At 40.3% G+C, this 27317-nt stretch overlaps 3 protein-coding genes and 2 long non-coding RNA genes across 7 annotated transcripts in view; all 5 read right to left on the bottom strand.

The window, feature by feature from the left end:
• Window positions 1-33: 33 nt before the first annotated feature.
• LOC109214220 lies at window positions 34-753 on the bottom strand. Its single transcript, XR_002066130.1, has 3 exons — window positions 434-753; window positions 261-347; window positions 34-127 (listed from the first exon to the last, which is right to left on the bottom strand). It is a non-coding gene; the product is annotated as an uncharacterized LOC109214220 (long non-coding RNA).
• A 349-nt stretch (window positions 754-1102) lies between these two features.
• LOC109214219 lies at window positions 1103-7112 on the bottom strand. 2 transcript variants are annotated; one of them, XR_002066128.1, is made up of 6 exons: window positions 6547-7112; window positions 6419-6453; window positions 6202-6324; window positions 4569-4893; window positions 4409-4482; window positions 1103-1140 (listed from the first exon to the last, which is right to left on the bottom strand). It is a non-coding gene; the product is annotated as an uncharacterized LOC109214219 (long non-coding RNA). The 2 variants fall into 2 exon arrangements; XR_002066129.1 differs by having other exon boundaries at window positions 4569-4867.
• Window positions 7113-10240: 3128 nt separating this feature from the next.
• On the bottom strand, window positions 10241-12842 carry LOC109214218. 2 transcript variants are annotated; one of them, XR_002066127.1, is made up of 5 exons: window positions 12352-12842; window positions 12224-12258; window positions 12007-12129; window positions 10589-10739; window positions 10241-10328 (listed from the first exon to the last, which is right to left on the bottom strand). XR_002066127.1 is itself a non-coding variant. In XM_019378116.1 (4 exons), exons 2-4 carry the CDS (start codon window positions 12163-12165, stop codon window positions 10309-10311), a joined length of 330 nt encoding a protein of 109 aa, XP_019233661.1. In that variant the 5' UTR covers window positions 12166-12258; window positions 12352-12842; the 3' UTR covers window positions 10241-10308. The 2 variants fall into 2 exon arrangements, 1 of the variants encoding a protein (XP_019233661.1); XM_019378116.1 differs by having other exon boundaries at window positions 12007-12258.
• Window positions 12843-12898: 56 nt separating this feature from the next.
• Window positions 12899-25752, bottom strand: LOC109214217. The gene is made up of 11 exons (XM_019378115.1): window positions 25661-25752; window positions 25398-25611; window positions 18020-18290; window positions 17893-17896; window positions 17620-17744; window positions 17196-17253; window positions 16543-16639; window positions 15718-16438; window positions 14386-15597; window positions 13008-14077; window positions 12899-12931 (listed from the first exon to the last, which is right to left on the bottom strand). Exons 1-11 carry the CDS (start codon window positions 25750-25752, stop codon window positions 12899-12901), a joined length of 3897 nt encoding a protein of 1298 aa, XP_019233660.1.
• A 1169-nt stretch (window positions 25753-26921) lies between these two features.
• LOC109214216 overlaps window positions 26922-27317 on the bottom strand; it is a 3860-nt gene continuing 3464 nt past the window's right edge. Inside the window, exon 4 of the mRNA XM_019378113.1 lies at window positions 26922-26984. Within this exon, the coding sequence (XP_019233658.1) occupies window positions 26922-26984 (63 nt within the window). The remainder of the gene's footprint in view (window positions 26985-27317) is intronic.

Below are 27317 nucleotides of genomic sequence, written 5' to 3'. Positions count from 1 at the left end.
CAGTAGATGTTTCTTTACATACTCATAGTCACTCTTTGTACTCTGTTAGCTTCTGTTCTTGAAGCTCCTTTTGTAGTTTGGATGTTAAGTAAATTAAAATAAGTTGACGATTACTGCCAAAAGCTGACTGGAATACAAAAATGTTAAGAGTTTAGTTCAATAAAACCATACACCAAAGAGAAAACAGTAAAAACTTGGTGATTTCTAGCAATATTCTTAATCTTTAAAATTTTATTATGTTAAGATCAAGTATTAGAAACCTCGGACAGGAATTGAGTGTTTGGTGGTCGCTCCCATGTAGAAGCCGTGTGCCAACGAACGTGCTGGTCAATCAGGACGACCAGCTCCTGCGCAGTAATTGAGGCTATAGACTCCGCATATATACATGAACGATTAGGAAGATAACACAGTTCCAGAAATACAAATGATTTACCTTGCAAATGTTGTGCTGTTACTCAACAGAATTGTGAGTTAAGAGTTGATGAACTTTTGACTTCAAATATACTCCAACAACTGAAGCGATAATTAAAACTCTGGATCTGTTGTTTAAGGTTCGGGCCTTTGATGAGGATGCTAAGTTAACAAAAGTGGGTGGAAAAATGGCTTACTTTCCTTTGGTTCCATGCTGTGTAAGTTGATTGTTGCCTCTGAAAAGTCGAACTGCTCTGCGGAGATAATAACAATTGCTCCATTTCTTTTTGTAGGTAATTAACTGTTGTATCATCGAAAGGACTGACAACTTGTCACGACCCCAAACCTGGTCGTGATGGCGCCCAACAGTATTGCTAGGCAAGCCTGACCACAATCGTTCCCAAATCAACCCTAAACCTCAAACCGACAATCTAAAGAGATTATAATAGTTTTAGAATAATAATCCAATATTTATAATAGAATAATACTGAGAAAAATACGAAGTCTGATAAAACGCTCCCAAAGATCTAGGGTCACGAGTTTAGAGCCTCTAAAACAATCTGAATAACAATATCTGAACGAAAATACTCAAGTCCGGAAATGTATATATAAATAAAACTGAAATAGGAAGAGTAGTCAGGTCCTGCGAACGTCAAGCAGCTACCTCAACAACTCTGATAAGCTCTGGGAATCAAAGACTGCTCAGCTAAGCCTCCGATGTACCTGAATCTGCACACAAGGTGCAGGGATTAGGGTGAATACTACCGACTCAGTGAGTAATAAGCATATAAAATGTCTGAAGATAAGAAATCCACAAAATACCACAAAGCAAAGCTAAAACTAACAGTCCTACACCTTACTACGAACCAACAGCAAAACAACTTCAAATATAACAGTCAAGTAAAATGTAAGGATGCAATGCAATGCACATGAACACGCTGTGGCGTACAGCCCGATCCATTTAACGTCGAAGGCGCTTACTGTGGGTGTGTACAGACTTCGGAGGGGCTCCTTCAGCCCAAGCGCAATGTAATCATACCATTCGCTGCGGCGTGCAGCCCGATCCACACTCAGTCCATAATATGCATATGAGTCACGTAACAGATTCACTTAATTTTCCAATTTCCAATTTATTAAGAAGAATATACTTTAGATATTTGACTTCAGGAAAAGTGACTTAGCATTTCATAACAGTGATTACACACAGGACTGAGATCAATGATTATACAAAGCATGCTATCACAATGACATTCAACCTCTAAGGATGCTACAGATCGGCACAAGGCCCCAAACACGGCAATAAGCCAAGATATATTCAATACAGGGTGCGTATCAGTCGCCAATATAGAAACATTCTTGTTCGGGATGGACTAAGTCTCAATCCGCAGTCATAACTAATCCCGCACCTGCCATGGGGTGCGAGTCACGCCCTACAATAGCGTCACAATGTGATAAGCCGGGGTTTCAAACCCTCAGGCCATCATATACACCAACTACTCACCTCTCACCGGCCGTAGAATGGTCCGCAATGCCTTTTCCTTTCGTATCGACCTCCTCGCGCGTCGAATCTAGTCAAAATCACAACGAATACATAAATATGGGTTAAAGAAACATAATCCAATCAAAAATACTCGAAAAGTACTAAATTCACGAAGTTGGTAAAACTCGAGCCCCGGGCCCACTTCGCGAAAAATTCCAAAAATCACACCAACAGATTCCTCGTCTCGCCACGAGTCCGTGCATATAAAGTTTACCAAAATCGAAGCTCGTTTGACCCTCCAAATTCCATTTTTACATCACAGCTTTCCAAGCCCTAGCTTGACCCGTTTTTGATGAATTTTCTACAATTTACATGTAATTTCTACCATAAATTCGAATATTTAGGCCAAGGAACTTACCTCCAAGTGATTCTCAGTCAAAACCCTCGAATTTCCTTGTTCAAAGCTCTTAAGAACGTCAACAATGGTGGAAAAATATGAAAGGGTCACTTATGCGGGACCGCTTCTGCGGCCACATTTCCGCTTTTGCGATCTTCACTTAGAAGCCCGGACTTCGCTTACGCGACGCGAAGTCCGCTTCTGCGGTTCCCTCAAAACCGCTTCTGCGGTACAGTGTCCGCTTATGCGGACCCGCTGGTGCGAGCCACCTTCCGCTTCTGCGGAATTTCCCTAGCCGGTCGACGACCGCTTCTGCGACCACGTACTCGCTTCTGCGATACCGCTTCTGCGGTCCATTTCCGCAGAAGCGGAAACACCAGATGACAGCAAGATCTGACCTGCAATACCCCTCAAAACTCTCGTTTAACCACCCGAATTCACCCCGAGGCCCCCGGGACCTCAACCAAAAACACCCATATATCCTAACACCTCATTCAAACTTGCTCGTAACATAAAAACACTATCATAAACACTAAAATCATTGAATTGCCACGGATTCAAGCCTAAGTTAAACTAAAACTTCCGAAACTTGCATTTGATCTAAAACCCGTCCTAAACACCACCGAATGATCTGAAACTTTGCACGCATATCCAAAATCACCTAACGGAGCTACTGCAACTCTCGGAATTCCATTCCGACCCTCGGATCAAAATCTCACCTACCATCCGGAATTCACCAAAATCCAACCTTAGCCAATTCGAGCCTAATTCTACACCGGACCTCCAAATTCAATTCCGATTGCGCTCCTAAGTCACAAATCATCCCCCGAAACTAGTCGAATCATCGGAAATCCATTCTGAGCCTTCTAACTCATAAGTCAACCTTCGGTTGACTTTTCCAAACTAACCTTCTCATAAAGAGACTTATTGTCTCCTTTCTAACCGAACTCTAACCGAATTACTTCAAATTCTCCAAACACATATAATGAAACATATAGAAGCATAAAACGGGGAAAACGGGACGGTAACTCCCGTAACGACGGGTCGGGTCGTTACACAACTCCAACATGACAATTTCGCTAATTACATGTAAATATTAATAAGATATTAAAATGATAGGCAGAAAATATAATTATTAGAATTTTGAGGTAAAAGCTATATGTACGAAATAATTCAGTGTCGTCCACATCAACCTTAGTTATCAATTGGTTATATGGCCGCAGAACAAACACATCCATTGGTAAAAGTGGATCACATGTTTCAGCAAAGGTTGTACTCTATGTAAATGTGAGGGCTAAATTATTTTTTTGGTTATGAACTTGTATGTTTTGTGACAAACGCTAAAGTTCGCTATAACACATAATGCAAACTCATTAAGTTCTATTTTGGAAAGATGCATATGAGACATGCCATATCTGATCTCGGAGTCCATCAAGCGTTGCAACACTTGTATTAATAGATATCTTCTGTTTGCAACTGAACATGTCATAATAACAACAATGTAGGTTTATTGGGAAAAAAGGAATGAAGACCAATGTTTTTCCGTTTCCTACTGATATGTGTTTCTATCCGTACTGCTGCAGATGAACAGTTCATGGAAGCTATAAATCGGCAATGACAGAGATACCAATGATGGTAACTTAGTGGTATACAGAAGTTATGGCATGAGCCACTTTAATAACAGCTAAAATGTAGCAAGATACATGAGCTCTAAATGGTTGCCAATGTATTGAAACAACAGAATGATTGTAGGTTTGTTCTATAATGTAGTGTTCCAGGAAAGCTTTGCTAACATTATATCATTGTAGTCTAGTCTTTTTTCTTCTTGTTTTATCTTAGGTCTATTTTTCATTTTCATTGTCACTGTTTGTACTCTGTTAGCTTCTCTTGTTGAAGCTCCTTTTGTAGTTTGGATGTTAAGTAAATTAAAATAAGTTGACGATTGCTGCAAAAAGTTGACTGGAATGCTAAAATTTAAGAGTTTAGTTTCAATAAAACCATACACCAAAGAGAAAACAGTAAAATTAAGCTTGGTGATTTCTTGGAATATTGTTAATCTTTAAAATTTTATATTGTTAACGTGATTAAATTTTATTATGTTAAGATCAAGTGTTACAAACCTCGGATTTGGTGATCGCTCCCACGTAGAAGGCGTGTGCCAACAAACGTGCTGGTCAATCAGGACGACAAACTCCTGCAAAGTGATTCACGTTATTGACTCTGCATAACTACATGAACGATTAGGAAGATAACACAGTTCCAGAAATACAAACGATTTACCTTGCAAATGTTGTGCTCTTACTCAACAGCATTGTCATGTAAGAGGTGATGAACTTTGACTTCAAATATACTCCAACAACTGAAGCGATACTTAAAACTCTGTATCTGTTGTTTAAAGTTCGGGCCTTTGATGAGGATGGTAAGTTAACAAAAGTGGGTGGAAAAATGGCTTACTTTCCTTTCGATGCCATGCTGTCCAAGATGATTGTTGACTGTGAAAAGTAGAAGTGCTCTGCGGAGACAATAACAATTGCTCCATTGCTTGTTGTGGGCAATTCACTGTTGTATCATCCAAAGGACTGACAACTCCAAGATGACAATTTCGCTAATTAAATGTAAATAATAATAAGATATTAAAATCAGAGGCAGAAAATAAAATTATTACAAATTTGAGCTAAAAGCTATATGTACCAAATAATTTAGTGTCGTCCACATCAACCTTAGTTATCAATTGGTTATATGGCCGCAGCTCAAAGACATCCATTGGTAAAAGTAGTCAGATGTGAGCGCTAAATTATAAGTAAATGTGAGCGCTAAATTATTTATTTTAGTTTCCAGATATAATACCAGTTCCTACAAAGGTAGCATTGTTGATTATATGTCTGTAATTCATCTTTCTTGCAATCAGTTAAGTGGTGAAATACCTAAGGAACTCAGTAATGTTACTGAGATTCGGGCACTAAACTTGTAACACAACCACATAGATGGAACAATAGTATAAGAATTATCAAATCTCCAAAATATAGACAGTTTGGACCTGTCATACAACCACTTGTTTGGAAGGATTCCTACACAACTTTTAGAGTTGACAACTCTAGCAGTGTTTAGTGTGGCACATAACAATTTAATAGGTAGGACTGCACAGAGTACAGCGCAGTTTGCAACTTTTAATGATAGCAGTTATGAGTGAAATTCTTTTCTTTATGGTCCTCCATTACACATCAAATGTATGCCGACTAAAGAGATACCAATATCAGCTCCTGCGCCAAATTGCTGCGAAGATGATACTGGTTTTCTTGATAAGGAGTAATTTTATATTTCCTTTCTTATGGCATATTCAAATGTAGTGGTCGCAGTGGTTGTAGCCCTTGTGTAAACCCGTATTTGAGTAGTGTTTGGTTTAATTTTGTTGAGTCTTTCAGTTATTCTTGTTACTACGTTGTTGCTACCAAAATGTAAACTGTACATATTAAGGTCATTGATAAGTTAATCATGACTGAGTTATGTTTCTATACATTCTACTTTCTTAGTACCAAGAAAATGATTATCGAGATGCTAGTATCTGTTTTCCTAACATATTCCAAATCAACATAACCATTTGTAAAATCATCAGTGGCATGAGCCACTTAAATAACAGCGAAAATGGAGCAAGATACATCTGCTGTAAATGGTTGCCAATGTGTTGAAACTACAAAATGATTTTAGGTGTGTTGTATAATGCCGTGTTCAAGGAAATCTTTGCTAACATTATATCATTGTAGTGTAGTCTTTTTTCTTCTTCTTTTGGCATAGGACTATTTTCCAGATTTTTTTAGTCCGTGCCAAACACACCGAAGTATACCAAAGATGACTTGGAGTAAAAAAATTAGAGACGCAAAAAAATTAGTAAGTAAAAGAAATAGACTTTTAATACCTTTTCATCTTGTAGAACCAATTCAATGAAGAAATTATTGTCTGAGTTGTAACAATCCAGGACTTCCCATAGACGAACAACACGAACTTTCAACTTGTATTGCATCCTCAAAGTTGTTATATCCTTAATGAAAAAAATGCGATTAGCCATCTTTTGCATAATCAGTAAGTTATCTTGAAATCAATTCACAACATTAGGAAGGATAGAATTGAAGTACCGTGTATTAGTAGAAGAAATATAACTGTCGAAGTTCTTTGTTAGTACATGTAAAAAGTAAGAAGTTAATAGTTAAAAGTAACTAAAAATAGTAACAACTAATGATGATGAAATAAAATATAACCATACCAATTGAAGCTGTTGAGAACAACAAATGTTGCGAAAAGGTAAAAGATATGCTTTCATTCTCCAAGTAAATTTCGGAAAACCTCTTTGTAAACCACATTTATTGCTTCATTTGAAATTTCTCCATCATCATCATAAACCAAAATCTTTAATCCCTTTCTATTTGTAACACGTGATAGAGCAACGTAAAGCTGGCCATGTGTGAAGACCGGTTTTTTCAAATATAAGCCAACATGAGATAAAGATTGTCCTTGACTTTTGTTTATCGTCATTGCAAAGGATACAACTATTGGAAATTGTCTTCGTTGGAACTTAAAAGGTATTCTTGCATCAGATGGAGTTAATGACATTCTCGGAATGAAGACCTTTTGTCCAACAATATTTTCCGATAATAGTTTTGCTTCGATAACCCGATTTCCGAGTCTAGTGATGATTAATCTTGTTCCATTACATAGACCTGAAGATGGGTCTATATTTCTCAATAACATCACTGGGACACCCACTTTCAAAGTAATAACATGATTTGGAATTCCAGAACACTTAATAGTGTTTAGGAATTCAGGTGTATGTACGTGTTCCAAACCTGTAAAAGCATCGTCTGACANAAAATATAGGTATCGGGCTCGTATTTTGGTTCCGACGCCCGGTACAGGTCTTAAATATGCGTTAAGCGCTTCCTGTGAAATTTGGTCGAAATCGGACGTCGTTTGACGTGTTTCGGACCTAAATAGCTAAAGTTGAAGGTTTATGAACTTTGAAATGGAAAATTATGAGTTTTGGGTGTTGATTCTTTGATTTTGATGTTCATTTAGCGATTTGATCGCTCGAGCAAGTTCGTAGGATGATATCGAGTTAGTGTGTGTGTTTGGTTGGGAGCCCCGAGGGCTCGGGAGTGTTTCGGAGGTGTTCCGGGAGGTTTTAAAACTTGAAAAGTTGCAGAAAAGTCTGCAACAGGTGCCAGTCATTTCCTTCTTCGCGATCGCACTCTCTCTCCCGCGTTCGCGAAGCATCAGAATTTCCTTCATCGCGTTCGCGTACAACATCTCGCGTTCGCGTAAGCCAAATTTGGGACCCCAGTATTTTCCTCTTCGCGTTCGCATTCCACTGTTCGCGAACGCGTAGCCTTGCAGCTTTCTTCAGCGCGTTCGCGTGGGCTTTCACGCGTTCGCGTAGAACAAATCCTGGACCCCCCAGTGTTTCTCCTTCGCGTTCGCATCCTCCCAATCGCGAACGCGTTGACCTGCCCATTTACCCTTCGTGAACGCGGCCCTCTTCCCGCGAACGCGAAGGGCAATTTTGCCCAGTTATATTTTTTTATTTCCAGAACAGTGTAGTTACGGGAATTTCATGAAAACACACGAGCTCCTTCTTCTCCAAGGTCTTTAGGCGTTCATTGAAGCTCCCTTTCACCAAAACTTCTTGGGTTAGTAAATCTTAACTCGTTTTCTTCATTTCCCATCAACATTTGTTGAATTCCTAAGCCTAAAACATATAATTTAGGGTAGAAATTGGGGGAAATGAGTAGAGTTAGGTTTTTGAAAATTTTGGGCGATTCAACCTCAATTTGGGGTCGGATCTTGAAACAAATTATATATTTGAACTCGTGGGGTTATGGGTGATTGGAATTTGGTCCGAGCCTCGAGTTTGGACCATGTGGGCCCGGTGTCGGATTTTGCTATTTTTGGAAGAATGGTAGGAAATTCATTTCTAGGCTATGGGATTATGTTGTTGAGCCTCATTTGATATTATTGAATTAATTATGATTAGATATCATTGTTTCGGAGTCGAATTCTAGAGGAAAGGCGGTGTTAGAGGCTTGATTGCTATTTTCGGACCGAGGTAAGTGTTTGATCTAACTTTGGCTTGAGGGAATAGGATTAGAGTATCATAAATGCTATTTGCTAATTGATCGAGTACGGTGTATAGGCGTGGTGACGAGTGTCTATACACTGGAGTCTAGCATGACCGTGGGTCTTTGTTTATTACTTGTTTTTGAGATAATTTGGAACTCTTCTATGCTACAACATGTATTTCTGCAAATGTGAAGAGTTTGAGGATAAGTTGTGAAATATTAATATTTTGGAGCATTGGCTCGAGTGTTAAATACCATTGAGTAGGAGATGAACGTATAGAAAAGAGGTGTGATTAATCCCTTGCCGGGATGGTTTGATTACAGTGAGTATTGCCCTTGCCGGGTTGTGAAAGATGTTGTTATTGTTCCCTTGCCGGGTCTTGGTTGTTATTTGTGTTGTTCCCTTGCCGGGATAGTTCATATTACTTGTTCATTTCTCTTGCCCGTTTGGTTGTGACTGTTATTTGGGTGAGGAAGAGTGAAATTGCACGAAGGGTCATTCCGTGCTATTCTTGATTACATTTGCACGAAGGGTCATTCCGTGCTATTCTTGATTACATTTGCACGAAGGGTCATTCCGTGCTATTCTTGATTATATTTGCACGAAGGGTCATTCCGTGCTATGTTTGACTATTTATGCAGGAAGGTACATTCCGTGCTCTGATTTGATTATATTTGCACGAAGGGTCATTCCGTGCCGTGAGATGAGAGCTATGTGAGGGAAAGCACGAAGGGTGATGCCGTGCATTTTATTTGATTGCTTTGGGTGAGATTTAGAGTAAAAGCACGAAGGGTGATGCCGTGCAACTATTGAATTTCTTATTCTTTGATAATTATTGTTGTGACATGTTTCTTAATTACGCTGATGAACTTTATATCCAAATTGTACTCTCCCCACAGCATGTTTCCCTCCCTTTTAACTGTTTAGTTTTGGTATTTTCTTTCCTTTTATTGCATATTTGTATATAAAAATTGTACAGGTTGGTTTGGTAGTCCTGTCTAGCCTCGTCACTACTTCGCCGGGGTTAGGCCAGGCACTTACCAGGACATGGGGTCGGTTGTGCTGATGCTACACTCTGTGCATTTCTTTGTGCACAGATCCAGGAGCATCTTTTGGATAGCAGCAGTAGGATTCTTATCCGGGAGCTATCTTCGGTCCAGGGACTCTCGAGGTAGCCTAGCTGGCATTCGCAGGCCGAAGTCCCTTTCCTTATTTCAGTTTGTTTTTATTGTACCGAAACAGACATGTGTATTTCTTTCATTCAGACTTGTAGTATTCTATAGTAGTCCGTGAGCTAGTGACACCAGATTTTGGGTAGGGATGTATTTCAAACTTCCGCATTTTTATATCCTTTTTGTTAAACTTAAGTCTTCCGCATTTCTTTAACTGTTGTTAGTATAATATATTGTTGAGGTTGAATAGCGAATGTTTAATGTATGGCTGGCCTAGCTCCGTTAGTAGGCGCCATCACGACGCCCGATGGTGGGAAAAATCCGGGTCGTGACAGCTTTGCTAACATTATATCATTGTAGTCTAGTCTTTTTTCTTCTTGTTTTATCTTAGGTCTATTTTTCATTTTCATTGTCACTGTTTGTACTCTGTTAGCTTCTCTTGTTGAAGCTCCTTTTATAGTTTGGATGTTAAGTAAATTAAAATAGGTTGACGATTGCTGCAAAAAAGTTGACTGGAATGCTAAAATTTAAGAGTTTAGTTTCAATAAAACCATACACCAAAGAGAAAACAGTAAAATTAATCTTGGTGATTTCTTGGAATATTGTTAATCTTTAAAATTTTATATTGTTAACGTGATTAAATTTTATTATGTTAAGATCAAGTGTTACAAACCTCGGACAGGAAGTGAGTGTTTGGTGGTCGCTCCCATGTAGAAGGCGTGTGCCAACAAACGTGCTGGTCAATCAGGACGACAAACTCCTGCAAAGTGATTCACGTTATAGACTCCGCATAACTACATGAACGATTAGGAAGATAACACAGTTCCAGAAATACAAACGATTTATCTTGCAAATGTTGTGCTCTTACTCAACAGCATTGTCATGTAAGAGTTGATGAACTTTGACTTCAAATATACTCCAACAATTGAAGCGATACTTAAAACTCTGTATTTGTTGTTTAAAGTTCGGGCCTTTGATGAGGATGGTAAGTTAACAAAAGTGGGTGGAAAAATGGCTTACTTTCCTTTCGATGCCATGCTGTCCAAGATGATTGTTGACTGTGAAAAGTAGAAGTGCTCTGCGGAGACAATAACAATTGCTCCATTGCTTGTTGTGGGTAATTCACTGTTGTATCATCCAAAGGACTGACAACTCCAAGATGACAATTTCGCTAATTAAATGTAAATAATAATAAGATATTAAAATCAGAGTCAGAAAATAAAATTATTACAAATTTGAGCTAAAAGCTATATGTACCAAATAATTTAGTGTCGTCCACATCAACCTTAGTTATCAATTGGTTATATGGCCGCAGCTCAAAGACATCCATTGGTAAAAGTAGTCAGATGTGAGCGCTAATTATAAGTAAATGTGAAATTCCTACGAAAGTAGCATTGTTGATTATATGTCTGAAATTAATCTTTCTTGCAATCAGTTAAGTGGTCAAATAGCTAAGGAACGCAGTAATGTTACTGAGATTCGGGCAGTAAACGTGTAACACAAACACATAGCTGGAACAATACTATAAGAATATCAAATGTCCAAAATATAGACATTTTGGACCTGTCATACAACCACTTGTTTGGAAGGATTCCTACACAACTTTTAGAGTTGACAACTCTAGCAGTGTTTAGTGTGGCACATAACAATTTAATAGGTAGGACTGCACAGAGTACAGTGCAGTTTGCAACTTTTAATGATAGCAGTTATGAGTGAAATCCTTTTCTTTATGGTCCTCCATTACACATCAAATGTATGCCGACTAAAGAGATACCAATATCAGCTCCTGCGCCAAATTGCTGCGAAGATGATACTGGTTTTCTTGATAAGGAGTAATTTTATATTTCCTTTCTTATGGCATATTCAAATGTAGTGGTCGTAGTGGTTGTAGTCCTTGTGTAAACCCGTATTTGAGTAGTGTTTGGTTTAATTTTGTTGAGTCTTTCAGTTATTCTTGTTACTACGTTGTTGCTACCAAAATGTAAACTGTACATATTAAGGTCATTGATAAGTTAATCATCACTGAGTTATGTTTCTATACATTCTACTTTCTTAGTACCAAGAAAATGATTATCGAGATGCTAGTATCTGCTTTCCTAACATATTCCAAATGAACATAATCATTTGAAAATCATCAGTGGCATGAGCCACTTAAATAACAGCGAAAATGGAGCAAGATACATCTGCTGTAAATGGTTGCCAATGTGTTGAAACTACAAAATAATTTTAGGTGTGTTGTATAATGCCGTGTTCAAGGAAATCTTTGCTAACATTATATCATTATGGTGTAGTCTTTTTTCTTCTTCTTTTTGCATAGGACTATTTTCCATATTTTTTTTGTCCGTGCCAAACACACCGAAGTATACCAAAGATGACTTGGAGTACAAAAATTAGAGACGCAAAAAAATTAGTAAGTAAAAGAAATAGACTTTTAATACCTTTTCATCTTGTAGAACCAATTCAATGAAGAAATTATTGTCTGAGTTGTAACAATCCAGGACTTCCCATAGACGAACAACACGAACTTTCAACTTGTATTGCATCCTCAAAGTTGTTATATCCTTAATGAAAAAAATGTGATTAGCCATCTTTTGCATAATCAGTAAGTTATCTTGAAATCAATTCACAACATTAGGAAGGATAGAATTGAAGTACCGTGTATTAGTAGAAGAAATATAACTGTCGAAGTTCTTTGTTAGTACATGTAAAAAGTAAGAAGTTAATAGTTAAAAGTAACTAAAAATAGTAACAACTAATGATGATGAAATAAAATATAACCATACCAATTGAAGCTGTTGAGAACAACAAATGTTGCGAAAAGGTAAAAGATATGCTTTCATTCTCCAAGTAAATTTCGGAAAACCTCTTTGTAAACCACATTTATTGCTTCATTTGAAATTTCTCCATCATCATCATAAACCAAAATCTTTAATCCCTTTCTATTTGTAACACGTGATAAAGCAACGTAAAGCTGGCCATGTGTGAAGACCGGTTTTTTCAAATATAAGCCAACATGAGATAAAGATTGTCCTTGGCTTTTGTTTATCGTCATTGCAAAGGATACAACTATTGGAAATTGTCTTCGTTGGAACTTAAAAGGTATTCTTGCATCAGATGGAGTTAATGACATTCTCGGAATGAAGACCTTTTGTCCAGCAATATTTTCCGATAATAGTTTTGCTTCGATAACCCGATTTCCGAGTCTAGTGATGATTAATCTTGTTCCATTACATAGACCTGAAGATGGGTCTATATTTCTTAATAATATCAGCGGGACACCCACTTTCAAAGTAATAACATGATTTGGAATTCCAGAACACTTAATAGTGTTTAGGAATTCAGGTGTATGTACGTGTTCCAAACCTGTAAAAGCATCGTCTGACATGCAAATTGTATCAGAACTCAAAAATATTTTTGGTTCACTTTGGTTTAGTGATACCATGTATTCATTGATTGATTCAACCATGTCAAGTGTGGGAGCAAGAATTCCTCTTTGTTGCAGGTATGTTATATCACTGCAATGAGTTAAAAAATCTGGATATGTACTTTCCACAATAGCTGAAATTGGATCGCCAGAATTATTTATGATAAGATCATCAGGGATGTGAACTTTATCAGTACCATCAACAGAATTTCCAATCATACCATCACCTATTGCTAAAATCCAATCAGAAAATTGTCTTAGATCATTCAAATGTGAATCCACCTGATTTCCTTCCAACCTCATATTTTGTGTTAGCTTTAAGACTTGACAGTGATGCCACAAATACGAAGAATTAAAGGCAGCGTTAACAATATCTTGTCTAGTACCTTTTGGAATGACTGGAAGTATTTGTCTAAAGTGTCCACCAAGAACAACCGTTTTCCCTCCAAATGGTCGATCTAAATTGGATGCATCTTTAAATCTAAGAATATCTCTTAGAGTTCTGTCTAGAGCTTCAAAACAATATCTATGCATCATTGGTGCTTCATCCCATATAATTAACTTTGTCTTGATAATCAATTTTGATAAAGGAGTACCTTGTTTGATATTACAGGTTGAATCTTCAGTTGCATTGAGTGGGATTGCAAATCTCGAATGAGCTGTTCGACCTCCTGGTAACAAAAGAGATGCTATTCCACTGGACGCAACTGTTAACACAATTTCTCCTCTACATCTTATGGCAGAAGACAAAGTTTTCCAAATAAACTTCTTCCCGGTTCCTCCATGACCATATAAGAAGAAGAATCCACCTTTGTCCTCATGCACTGCTTTGATAATTCTGTCATAAACTAACTTTTGCTCCATTGCCAATTTAACTAATAATTCTTCATGTTCCTTAGACAAAGAGCACCTACTGTAACGCAATTCTTCATAGATTAGTGTATTAGTGTTGTCAACTTCCTCTTCATTGAAAACCGGCGTTGGCATTGTTGGAAAATCGTATAACGTTTTGCCGCAACCTTTCAACAAATTTTCCACCTTTTGTAGGCAACGATTCTTTACTTCATCGTTTGTTAGCTCAGCCTCTAAAATAACAAAGTATATAATTAATTAATTGATAACAAAAATATATAGTTGTCATTAGTCATATAAAGATAAGACGAAAATAATTTTTTTAAGAAATAGTAAAAGGAAAATAAAGTTTCTTTACTTCATTGCAAGGCTACATCTAATATGTGTCCAACAAAAATATTAAAAATTAATCACTCAGAATTTGCAACCCTAAATGTCGATAGTACATTACAGTAAGATATAATTTGTATGTAAGAATCATGTAAAAATATTTTTATAAATTGTTAATATAAAATCTTAAGATGAAGGTAAAATTGTATACCTGGATTATCCAATATTCTTCTTTGTTCATGTAAGATATCATCTGATAATAAAATCCATGTTGCCTCCCAAACATATTCTGGCCGTGACATTGAATTGGATAATAGTAACATAGCAAATAATTGCCTAAGATATGATGCCATTCCCCAATGACTTGCCTCCTTTATGGCATCAACATACTCTTTGTCATCATCTAATAAACCCAGTGCATAACATGCATCTCTAAAAGTTAAATGTTCGTGATTGTTGATTTTGCGTAAATCCTCATAACTCTTAGGTCCTCTAATGACATTCAACAACATTCGAAGGTAATATTGCTCTCCACTTCCAGGCGGTACAAAGAATATTCTCCCTATTGAAAAAGCAGAATTTCTTCTTTTTTCCCATTTTTTAAGTTTTTTATTCCATACAAATTTAAGAGGAAATTCCGCATAGGTTAATTCTCTTGCTTCTTCATATGTATTGTTTGCCTCAAACCAGCTTAAAAACTTTGATTCCTTTACACTTGGTCTATTGGCAACACCATCAATTGGATCATCATCAGAGAAAATAACTGTTTGTTCATTTGGTAGATGAAAAGAAAGTCTTTCTACTGAAGGTTCTCTATGGTTAATTGGAAATTTAAAAATTCTCCAAGCAGCTTCACACGGTGATATGTATCGACAGTCATAATACATTTTTATTTCATCAATAGCCGATGATTCTTCCTCATGCACACTTTGAGAAAATGCTGCAGTTACACGATCATGCCCCTTATTAACGTACTTAAATAAGTACTTGATTGATCGAGATTGATTGCACCATTCAACATTTATATGTGCGCCGTACTTCAACAATAAATATCTATTGTGTGGCACCACGTACCTGTTATCCAAGTCAATACCTTCTTTGTTGATAGTTCTACCATTGTCCCTTCTTTTATAAACAGGATATCCATCTTCATCATTTGTGGTCTTTTGTACAAACTTCTTTGGAAAGTGTTTTGTACATCTACCATTACGCATGCAAGGAGACGATTTTCTAGCAGAACCACATGGTCCATGCATCATGAAATTCTTAACGGCCTTATAATAACATGGATCGACTGATTCGTCAGGTATTTCTGCTGAAATTCTTTGATCTATGTCTCCAACATTTGGATATTTATTATGAAGAAACAGCAATATGTGTGCATGTGGCAACCCACGCTTTTGAAATTCTACAGTATATATCACTGCAATAAATAATAATTTGTTATTGGGGTAAGTGGTTGTAATTTATATGTAAAACAAAATATTTTATTAAATCATATTATAAATGTAATAACAATTTATTAAAGAGATTAATTGTATACCTGATTTAACTGGTCCAAAAATTTGTTTCTCTTTCAAATCCTTTATTAAACGATCCAATTTGATTTTGAAGACCCTACATAAAATGTCTGGGCGATCTTCTGCTTGCAAGCCCTTGCTCTTTACAAATCTAATAATTTCAGGCCACTTTGGGTTGCAAGTAAATGTGATGAAAAGATTTGGATATCCAGCCCACTTGCAGATTGCCATAGCATCTTGATAATTTTGAATCATGTATCTTGCACCCCCTGTGAAGCTAGAAGAAAGAATTACCCTTTTACCTTGAGAAGAAGGATTTATCTCTCCATGTAAAATAGCATCTTCTAATCCTTTATACATATGAGCTCGCAATTGTTTTTGATGAGATCTGATATACTTCAACCTAGACGATTCAACCATTGTAAATCCATCGACCAAGAATTGTTGAAATAATCTTCTTGAGTTCACAATTGTTGCTATTTCGCCATTCCTTTCTTGAATTTTGTATGCAAAATATTTACGCATGCTAACAAAATTCCTTCCTCCAGTTGATTCATCTGTTCCATTTAAAGGAATGTCTTCCCTATAACCATCTTCATCAAATGGAAACAATAAAGGATACTGAAGACCTAAATAGGTAGCATTCAACTCATTTATCCTTTGTAGATGTCCAGATTGGGTTTCAACGATAATGTCTCTGTCACATCTAGATACATCAAAATCTCCAACTACCAAAGCAGCAACCTCTGAAATTGTTGGTAAGTTGTATCTTCTTCCATCTTAGTTCCTTTTCCTATCAATCTAAGTCTAAAATTGGATTGAGTATCTTCCTGAAATTTATCTCTGACCATTCTAAAAGACTTTGTCAAAACATTATGCTCATCAAGCATTTGTTTCAGATCTTGAACAATTTCAGCATGTAGTTGGCTTATTCTTTCACCACGACTGCATAAAAATAGGTTTTATAAATTTGATGTATGCTTTTTTTTAGATTATTCGTTCATATATAAATTAGGAAAAATTGAGTACTAACCCCAGTGCATGAATTCTATTCTCAACTTCGTTTTCTGTGTCATATATATATAATTGTGCAAACTTGGGAGTGGATCCTTCAAGGGGCAATAAACTCCCGATTTGATGATAGTTTTGTCCAGATAATTTGAATGTTCTTGTCCCCTTTGTTTGGTTGATAGAAGCATCAACTTTTCCTCCCATTGAGGTAAATGAAAACATTGAGTTATAACTTCTAATATTATCTCTGAAATGTTTACTTTTTGAACCTACATAAAATTATATGTTTGTCAATCAAGATTTATTCATATATTGAAGATAGTATTGAAGTATGGTGAAAGTCGATTTTGTTGTTACCTGATCCGAATAATAAGTTTTTTAAAATTGTGGGAGGTTTTTTTGGCTTTGGGAGACGTATCTTTCCATGATTACAACACAAAGAAAACTCTGGTTTTTAGCTTTGATTTTCTTGTTGATTCTTTCTTCGTACCAGAAGTAAGCACCACAATATTCACATTCATATGTAGGATTGCCTATATCCCAGTATTCTATGAAAAAAATAAGCAAATGTAAGATTAATAAAAAGGCGTAATGTTATGGTATACCTACTTATTGTATATACATATAAAAAAAATAAACATGCATACCTTTGATGCATTCCAAGTAGTCTATATTTATAAATGAGGATTAGAGTTAGAACTAAATATAAAAAGATAGATATGAGTGTAGGTAGAGGATTAAAATATATTAAACCGTGTTTTAAACTCGTCAGATTGAGGAAAAGTAGGATTAATCCACAACTTTGATGCATTTCAAGTATTGCGCATAGAATATGAATCTGCAAAACAAATTCTGTTTAACATGTAATGAATAACTTTCACAAATTAATGTAAAATTGAATAGTTACATTTTACCTTGAAATTTATGTGCTTTTATGAGCTGCTTAACAACAATAACAGGCTGATTGTTTGAACTTAAAAGGTGAGGTATAACTTGATCAACAAATTCGCCCCAGAATGTAGCAGATAACTTGTTCCTCCTGTCAAATAGAAATAGTGTATAATTTTTACCATATGTAATTATCAAATGTATCAGTATCCATTCATGTATGTTTATTCTTACTCATCATCTTCTAGTTCGATATCCATAAACTTCCTAGAAATTTCACCTTATTTTTGCGTGTGTACCTCACTGAAATTGACAATTTCTCCGATCACATCTGCTCAAAAATAAGATGTGCAAATAAGTAGCATAAATGTGTTAGCACAAAACAGAATAGTTGTAAAAATAAATTAAGTTAAAACTTATTATTACCAAATAATTCACTCTCGTTAACATCAACTTTATTTATCATTTCATGATATGGTCGCAGCTCAAAGATATTCATTGGGAAAAGTGGATCAGTTGTTTCAGCCACTGTTGTCCGTTGAGTAAACGTCAGCATCAATCTATGTTTTGTGCTGTTGAACCTCTCCTTGTTTTGGAAAACGATAAAGTTCGCCATATAATATAATCCAAGCTCATTAATTTGTGGTTTGAAAAGATGCAAAACTGACTTGCCAATAGAAGCATGTATACGATCACCCTAAAAAGAAATTACATTAAATAGCAGACATTACAAACTTTTATGTTAATGGTAATTTATATTAACTATGTGACGACCCAAAGGGTCATCACCGGTTTTCTCTCTTTCTCCGTGCTTCCGAGGCCTTGAAAACCTCACCTTTAGTTGCCTCGATTTGCGTGCGCAGTCCGGGCGCGTACCTGGAAAGATTATATGTTAAATTCTGTGAAAAATTTCAAAATGTGGCTTTAAAATGATTAAAGTTGACTTCAGTCAACATTTTTGGTAAACGGACCCGGACCCGTGATTTGACGAAGGGTGATGCCGTGCATTCTATTTGATGGTTTTTGGTGAGAATGAGAGTAAAAACATGAAGGTTGATGTCGTGCAACTGTTGATTCTCCTGTTTTCTTTTGTTAGTTATTGTTATTGCCCTGTTTCTTACTTAAGTTGATGACTTTATATCCGGATTGTACTCCCCCATAGCATGCTTCCCTCCCTTGTTAACTGTTTAATTTCGGTGTTCCTTCCTTTATTGCATATATATATATATATATATATATATATTGAACTGCACAGGTTGATTTGGTAGTCCTGTCTAGCCTCGTCACTACTTCGCCGGTGTTAGGCCAGGCACTTACCAGCGCATGGGGTCGGTTGTGCTGATGCTACACTTTTGTGCTCTTTTGCACAGATCACGGTACCGGAGCAGCTCTTGGACCACAGCAGTAGTTGATCGGGAGCCCTCTTCAGTCCAGGGACTTACGAGGTAGCCTAGCTGGCGTTCGCAGGCCGGAGTCCCTTTTTATGTTTCAGTTTGTTTTCATTGTATCGAGACAGACATTTATGTATTTCTATTCAGACTTGTTTGTAGCGCTCTTTAGTAGTTCGTGAGATAGCGACTCCAGTCTTGGGTAGTGAAATATTAGACTTCCTCATTTTGGGTTTTCAGTTATTTATGTTTTAAAAGACTTCCGCATTTATTTAAAGACTCGTTATTTTATTATTGTTATGTTGTTATCCGAAAATGTTTAGATGTTTGGCTTGCCTAGCTCCAACAGTAGGCGCCATCACGACTCCCGACGGTGGGAAATCCGGGTCGTGACAAGTTGGTATCAGAGCTCTAGGTTACATAGGTCTCGCTACTCACGGACGAACTTGGTAGAGTCTGAGGGATCAGTACGGAGACGTCTGTATTTATCCCCCAGAGGCTACGGAGTTAGGAAAAACTTCAATTTTGTTCTTTCTTGTCGTGCGATTCTATTTCTCAAATACTGATTGTCGTTCTACTCTGTTCTTTCGCAGATGGCGAGAACACGTGCTTCCTCTTCTACCGCGCAGCAGCCCGAGCCCCCAGCAGCAGCTCCTGCGAGGGGCAGAGGCCGAGGCCGTGCCAGAGGCCGAGGCCGGGGCAGAGCTCAGCCCCGAGCAGCAGTCCCAGAGGTGGGGCCTCATGTTGATTATGATGAGCAGGTTCCAGCCCCAGCAGCTCCGGTGGGCCCAGCTCAGGTCCCAGAGGGGTTCATAGCCACCCCAGTTCGTCAGGACGCTCTGGTCAGATTGGTAGGCTTTGTGGAGAGCGTCACTAGAGCGGGTTTGCTTCCAGTAGCACCAGCCACTTCTCAGGCTGGAGGAGGAGTTCAGACTCCTGCTACGCGTACTCCAGAGCAGGTAGCTCCCTAGGCACAGGTTCCAGTGGTTCAGCCAGCTGTGGCAGTTCAGCTGGGTATTGTGACTCAGACCGGCGATGGAGCGGCTATGTCCTCAGATGCTTTATGGAGGCTTGATAGGTTCTCCAAGCTCTTCACCACCACATTCAGCGGTGCTTCATCAGAGGATCCCCAGGATTTCTTATTCAGCTGCCATGAGATCCTTCGGACTATGGGTATTGTGGAGACCAATGAGGTCGACTTCGCCACCTTTCGGCTTGCAGGATCCGCCAAGACTTGGTGGAGGGACTATTGCCTATCTAGACCAGCAGGGTCTCCAGCATTGACAGTTCGCGGAGTTGTTTTTGGAGAAGTTTCTCCCAGTCACTCAGCGGGAGGCACTTCGCAGGCAGTTCGAGCGCCTCCAGCAGGGCTCCATGACAGTCGCACAGTATGAGACACGGTTCATTGATTTGGCACGCCATGCTATTGTTATACTCCCCACAGAGCGAGAGAGGGTGCGGAGGTTTATTGATGGATTGATTCAGCCGATCCGTCTCCAGATGGCTATGGGAGCTGGTAGTGAGATTTCTTTTCAGGAGGCGGCCAATGCGGCCCGTAGAGTGGAGATGGCTCTTGCACGAGGAGGTGGTCAGGTGTCGGATAAGAGGCATCGTCATTCTGGTAGGTTCAGTGGTACCTCGTCTGGAGGTAGGGATTCTTACGGTAGAGGCCATCCACCGAGACCCTTTCAGTCAGCACTCCAGGTTTCTCATGGTACTCCAGGCGGTGGTGGTTCTCAGCAGCATTATTCTGATCAGCAGCCCATCAGTGCACCGCCACTTCAGAGTTTCCGGGGAGGACATACAGGTCGTTAGGGCCAGCAGTCTCAGCAGCCGAGGGCTTGTTATGGTTGTGGTGACCCGAGTTACATTGTCAGATTTTGCCCTCGAGCCTCGGGTAGTTCTCAGCAGCAGGGTCCTCGCCCCATGATTCAGGCACCAGGTGATCCACAGCTTGCCCAGCCAGCTAGAGGCGGGGGTAGGGATCATAGAGGTGGAGGTAGAGACCGTAGAGGTGGAGCTTGGACCGGCAGAGGTAGGGGTCAGCCAGTAGCCGATCGTCCCAGAGACATGGTTCAGGGAGGTGGGGCCCAGCCCCGGTGTTATGCTTTGCCAGCCAGGCCAGAGGCTGAGTCTTCAGATGCTGTTATTACAGGTACTATTCTGGTCTGTGATAGGGATGCTTCAGTGCTATTTGACCCTGGGTCTACGTATTCATATGTGTCATCCTATTTTGCACCCTACCTGGCTATGCCTAGTGATGCTTTGGGTATTCCTGTTTATGTATCTACACCGGTGGGTGATTCTATAGTGGTCGACCGAGTTCATCGTTCCTGTGTGGTAGTATTTGAGGGTCTTGAGACCCGTGTTGATTTATTGCTCTTAGACATGGTGGATTTCGATGTTATATTAGGGATGGATTGGTTGTCCCCGTATCATGCTATCTTGGATTGTCACGCCAAGACCGTGACCTTGGCTTTGCCGGATTTGCCCCGATTGGAGTGGAGAGGGACCTGAGGTCATGCCACTCGCAGTGTTATCTCATATGTGAAGGCTCGACGCATGGTCGCGAAGGGGTGTTTAGCTTATCTGGCGTATGTTCGCGATTCCAGCACAGAGGTCCCTTCTATTGATTCTGTTCCTATTGTTCGGGAGTTCCCCGAGGTTTTCCCTTCAGACCTGCCGGGTATGCCGCCCGACAGGGATATTGATTTTTGTATTGACCTGGCTCCGTGCACTCAGCCCATTTCTATTTCGGCGTATCGCATGGCCCCGCCAGAGTTGAAGGAGTTAAAGGACCAGTTGCAAGATTTGCTAGGGAAGGGTTTCATCAGGCCTAGTGTTTCTCCTTGGGGTGCGCCGGTGTTATTTGTGAAGAAAAAGGATGGATCGATGAGGATGCGCATTGATTACCGGCAATTGAACAAAGTGACGATAAAGAACAAGTATCCACTGCCGAGGATTGATGATTTGTTTGACCAGCTTCAGGGTGCGAAGGTGTTTTCAAAGATAGACTTGAGATCTGGCTACCATCAGCTGAGAATTAGGGCGTCTGATGTCCCTAAGACAGCATTCCGCACTCGGTGCGGGCATGATGAGTTTTTGGTCATGTCATTTGGGTTGACCAATGCCCCAACAGCATTTATGGAGTTGATGAACCGAGTGTTCAGACCTTACTTGGACCTGTTCGTGATAGTCTTTCTTGATGATATTCTGGTGTACTCCCGCAGCCAGGAGGAGCACGAGCAGCACCTCAGAGTGGTTCTTCAGACTCTGAAGGACAGTCAGTTATATGCTAAGTTCTCGAAGTGCGAGTTCTGGTTGAGTTCGGTTGCATTTCTGGGTCACGTCGTATCAGCAGAGGGTATTCAGGTGGACCCGAAGAAGATTGAGGCAGTCAAGAACTGGCCTCGACCAGCATCAGCGACTGAGATTCAGAGTTTCTTGGGGTTACCAAGTTATTACCGCCGGTTCATGGAGGGGTTTTCATCCATAGCAGCCCCGATGACCAGATTGACCCAGAAGGGTGCCCAGTTCAGATGGTCAGATGAGTGCGAGGCGAGCTTTCAGAAGCTCAAGACAGCTCTGACTACGGCACCGATATTGGTTTTGCCCACAAGCTCAAGGCCTTATACAGTTTATTGTGATGCTTCCCGTATTGGGCTTGGTGCAGTATTGATGCAGGATGGCATAGTCATTGCTTATGCTTCGAGGCAGTTGAAGATCCACGAGAAGAATTATCCGGTTCATGATTTAGAGTTGGCAGCCATTGTTCATGCTTTGAAGATTTGGAGGCATTATCTATATGGTGTGACGTGTGAGGTGTACACTGATCACAAGAGTCTTCAGTACTTGTTCAAGCAGAAGGAGTTGAACTTGAGGCAGAGGAGGTGGTTGGAGCTATTGAAGGATTATGATGTTACTATTTTGTACCACCCGGGGAGAGCCAATGTGGTGGCCGATGCATTGAGTAGGAAGTCCGCCAGCATGGGTAGTCTTGCTTATATTCCGGTCAGCCAGAGACCACTTGCTTTGGATATTCAGGCCTTGGCCAATCGATTTGTGAGGTTGGACATTTCTGAGCCTAGCAGAGTGTTAGCTTGCACGGTCGCTCGTTCTTCATTATTGGAGCGTATCCGTGATCGGCAGTTTGATGATCCCCATTTGTGTGTCCTGAGAGACACGGTGCAGCGTGGAGGTGCCACGAAGGTGACCTTAGATGATGATGGTGTTTTGAGATTGCAGGGGCGAGTTTGTGTGCCCAATGTCGATGGGATTCGAGAGTTGATCTTAGCGGAGGCCCATAGTTCTCGGTATTCTATTCACCCGGGCGCCGCGAAGATGTATCAGGACTTGCGGCAGCATTATTGGTGGCGTAGGATGAAGAAAGACATTGTTGCATATGTGGCTCGATGTTTGAACTGTCAGCAGGTTAAGTATGAGCATCAGAGGCCTGGTGGTTTGTTTCAGAGGATTGAGCTTCCCGAGTGGAAGTGGGAGAGGATTACCATGGATTTCGTTACTGGACTTCCGATGACTCGGAAGAAGTTTGACTCGATAGGGGTCATTGTTGATAGGCTGACCAAGTCAGCGCATTTTATTCCTGTTGCAGCCACTTATTCATCGGAGAGGTTAGCTGAGATCTACATCCGAGAGATTGTTCGCCTTCATGGTGTGCCGGCATCTATCATTTCGGATCGGGGTACGCAGTTTACCTCGCGCTTCTGGAGAGCAGTTCAGCAGGAGTTGGGCACCCAGGTTCAGTTGAGCACAACATTCCATCCTCAGACGGACGGCCAGTCCGAGAGGACTATTCAGATATTGGAGGATATGCTCCGAGCCTGTGTCATTGATTTTGGAGGCTCGTGGGACCAGTTTTTGCCTTTAGCAGAGTTCGCCTACAACAACAGCTACCACTCCAGCATTCAGATGGCTCCATATGAGGCGTTGTATGGTAGGCGATGTCGGTCTCTAGTCGGATGGTTTGAGCCGGGAGAGGCTCGGTTATTGGGTACAGATTTAGTTCAGGAGGCATTGGATAAGGTCAAGATCATTCAGGACAGGCTTCGTTCGGCTCAGTCGCGGCAAAAGAGTTATGCGGATCATAAAGTTCGAGATGTAGCTTTCATGGTTGGTGAGCGGGTCTTGCTCCGAGTGTCGCCTATGAAGGGCGTGATGAGATTTGGGAAGAAGGGCAAGCTTAGCCCTAGGTTCATTGGCCCATTTGAGATTCTCGATCGTGTGGGAGAGGTGGCTTTCAGACTTGCCTTGCCGCCCAGCTTGTCAGCCGTGCATCCAGTGTTTCATGTGTCCATGCTTCGGAGGTATCACGGCGATCCAGACCACGTGTTAGATTTCAGCACTGTCCAGTTGGACAAGTATCTGTCCTACGAGGAGGAGCCGGTAGCTATTCTAGACCGGCAGGTTCGATAGTTGAGATCGAAGAGTTTTCCTACAGTGCGTGTCCAGTGGAGAGGTCAGCCTCCTGAGGCATCGACCTGGGAGTCCGAGTCTGATATGCGGAGCCGTTATCCTCATCTATTTTCCGACTCAGGTACTTCTTTCTTTTGTCCGTTCGAGGACGAACGATTGTTTTAGAGGTGGAGAATGTGACGACCCAAAGGGTCATCACCGGATTTCTCTCTTTTTCCGTGCTTCCAAGGCCTTGAAAATCTCACCTTTTGTTGCCTCGATTTGCGTGCGCAGTACGAGCGCGTACCCGGAAAGATTATATGTTAAATTCTGTGAAAAATTTCAAAATGTGGCTTTAAAATGATTAAAGTTGACTTCGATCAACATTTTTGGTAAACGGACCCGGACCCGGACCCGTGATTCGACGGTCCCGGAGGGTCCGTAGAAAAATATGGGACTCGGGCATGTGCCCGGAGTCGAAATCCGAGGTCTAGAACCCGAGTAAAAGAGTTTTTCTGTGAAATTGTTTTTCTGAAATTATTAAGGAAAATGGAAATAAAAATTGATTAAAAGACTATGGTATCGGGCTCGTATTTTGGTTCCGATGCCCGGTACAAGTCTTACATATGTGTTAAGCGCTTTCTGTAAAGTTTGGTCGAAAACGGACGTCATTTGGCGTGTTTCGGACCTAAACATCTAAAGTTTGAAGTTTGTGAAGTTAGAATGAAAAATGATGATTTTGAGGTTTGATTCATTGATTTTGATGTTGTTTTGGCGATTTGATCGCTCGAGTAAGTTCGTAGGATGTTGTTGAGTTAGTGTGTGTGATTGGTTGGGAGTCCCGAGGGCTCAGGAGTGTTTTCGGAGGTGTTCGGGGTATTTTTGAACTTAGAAAAAGTAGCAGATGTCCTGTAATTTTTGCACAGTGCTTTCCTTCTTCGCGATCGCGTCTTTCAGCTCGCGTTCGCACAGCCTTAGCCTTCCCTTCATCGTGTTCGCGTTACCCCATACGTGATCGCGTAAGCCAACTCAGGACCCCCAGTAATTCCTTCATCGCGTTCGCGGACAAGTCCTCGCGTTCGTGTAGTAACAGCCTCTTCTTCATCGCGTTCGCGTACCCCATCTCGCGTTCGCATAGTACAAGTCCTGGACCCAGCCTTTCCCCTTCTACGCGTTCGCGATAAGTCTTCCGCGAACGCGATGTTCCCAGTCTTCTTTCTTCGCGAACGCGAAGGTCAAAAACGCCCAGTGATTTTGTTAAAATTACAGAAACGGTAGCTTCGGGATTTTCCTCATTTTTCCACACGAACTCTTCTCCCTAACACCCCATAGACGATTTTGAAGAGCCTTTTCCTCCATAGCTTCTTAGGTAAGTGTTCTTAACTTCATTCTCTCTTAATTTCTTCATCTAATCACTAATTTTCTGGTCCTAAATCATGAATTCAAAGTAGAAATTAAGGGTTTTGGGTAGAGTTAGGGTTTTGGGTGATTCAACCCCAATTTGGGGTCGAATCTTAACACAAATTATATATTTGAACTCGTGGGGTTATGGGTGACTAGTTTTTGGTCCGAGCCTCGTGTTTGGACCATGTGGGTCCGGTGTCGATTTTTGGTATTTTTGGAAGAATGCTAGAAAACTCATTTCTAGGCTATGGGATTATGTTGTTGAGCCCTAATTGATATTATTGAATTAATTATGCCTAGATACCATTGTTTCGAAGTCAGATTTTTGTGACAACCCAAAGGGTCATCACCTGTTTCCTCATTCGTTCTGTGCTTCCGAGGCCTTAGAAACCTCACTTTTGGTTGCCTCGATTTGCGTGTGCACTCCGGGCGCGAAGCCGGAAAATTTTTATGTTAAAATATATGAATCCTGTGAAAAATTTGGTGAATTATGATATTAATATTGATATAGTTGACTTTGGTCAACATTTTGGGTAAACGGACCCGGACCCGTGATGTGACGGTCCCGGGAGGTTCGTAGAAAAATATGGGACTCGGGCATATGCCCGGAGTCGAAATCCGAGGTCCAGAACCCCGGTAAAAGAATTTTTCTGATAAATTATTTTCTGAAATTAATAAGGAAAAATGGAAATGAAAATGAGTTAGAAAATATAGGTATCGGGCTCGTATTTTGGTTCTGACGCCCGGTACAGGTCTTAAATATGCGCTAAGCGCTTCCTGTGTAATTTGGCCGAAATCGGACGTCGTTTGACGTGTTTCGAACCTAAATAGCTAAAGTGGAAGGTTTATGAACTTTGAAATGAAAATTATGAGTTTTGGGGGTTGATTCTTTGATTTTGATGTTATTTTAGCGATTTGATCGCTCGAGCAAGTTCGTAGGATGATATTGAGTTAGTGTGTGTGTCTGGTTGGGAGCCCCGAGGGCTCGGGAGTGTTTCGGAGGTGGTTCGGGGTGTTTTACACTTAGGAAAGTTAGCAGATTTTCTGCAATTTTTGCTCAGGCATTTTCTTCTTCGCGATCGTGGCCTTAGGCTCGCGTTCGCACTGCTCATGGTGTTCCCCTTCTACGCGTTCTCATCTCCATAAGCGCGATCGCGTAAGTCAAGTTCAGGACCCAGAGACTTCCTCTTCGCGTTCGCAGTCAGATGTTCGCGAACGCATAGACTTGCTGCTCCCTCCATCGCGTTCGCGAGGCCTTTTACGCGTTCGCATAGAACAAACCTGGACCCCCCCAGCATTTTCTTCTACGCGTTCGCCTTCCCCTTCACGCGAACGCGATGCCTGCCCATTTTCCTTCATCGCGAACGCGACCGGGGTGTCGCGAACGCGATGAACAATTTTGCCCAGTTATTTTAAAAGCCTAAATCAGTAGCCATTACGGGATTTTGCCATCTTCTTCACACGAACCTCTCTCTCAAATCCTCCGTAGACGAAATTCAAGTTCCCTTTCCTCCACAACT

Source organism: Nicotiana attenuata, unplaced genomic scaffold (assembly GCF_001879085.1).
Source record: "Nicotiana attenuata strain UT unplaced genomic scaffold, NIATTr2, whole genome shotgun sequence".
In the NCBI taxonomy this organism is placed as follows: Eukaryota; Viridiplantae; Streptophyta; class Magnoliopsida; order Solanales; family Solanaceae; genus Nicotiana; species Nicotiana attenuata.
This window is presented reverse-complemented; position numbering and strand designations above follow the sequence as displayed.

What these genes read in the sequence shown, in the direction of transcription:
- LOC109214218 (XM_019378116.1), bottom strand. Translation starts at nt 12,165, where the DNA reads ATGCAAAAGATGGCTAATCACATTTTTTTCATTAAGGATATAACAACT. An exon ending in TGGTTCTACAAGATGAAAAG is followed by an intron (nt 10,740 to 12,006) that starts GTATTAAAAGTC and finishes ACATTTAATTAG; the next exon opens with CGAAATTGTCATCTTGGAGT. An exon ending in AGCATGGCATCGAAAGGAAA is followed by an intron (nt 10,329 to 10,588) that starts GTAAGCCATTTT and finishes ATCACTTTGCAG; the next exon opens with GAGTTTGTCGTCCTGATTGA.
- LOC109214217 (XM_019378115.1), bottom strand. Translation starts at nt 25,752, where the DNA reads ATGGAGGAAAAGGCTCTTCAAAATCGTCTATGGGGTGTTAGGGAGAAG. An exon ending in AAGAATATTGGATAATCCAG is followed by an intron (nt 14,078 to 14,385) that starts GTATACAATTTT and finishes TTGTTATTTTAG; the next exon opens with AGGCTGAGCTAACAAACGAT. An exon ending in AATCAATCAATGAATACATG is followed by an intron (nt 12,932 to 13,007) that starts GTATCACTAAAC and finishes ATGCTTTTACAG; the next exon opens with GTTTGGAACACGTACATACA.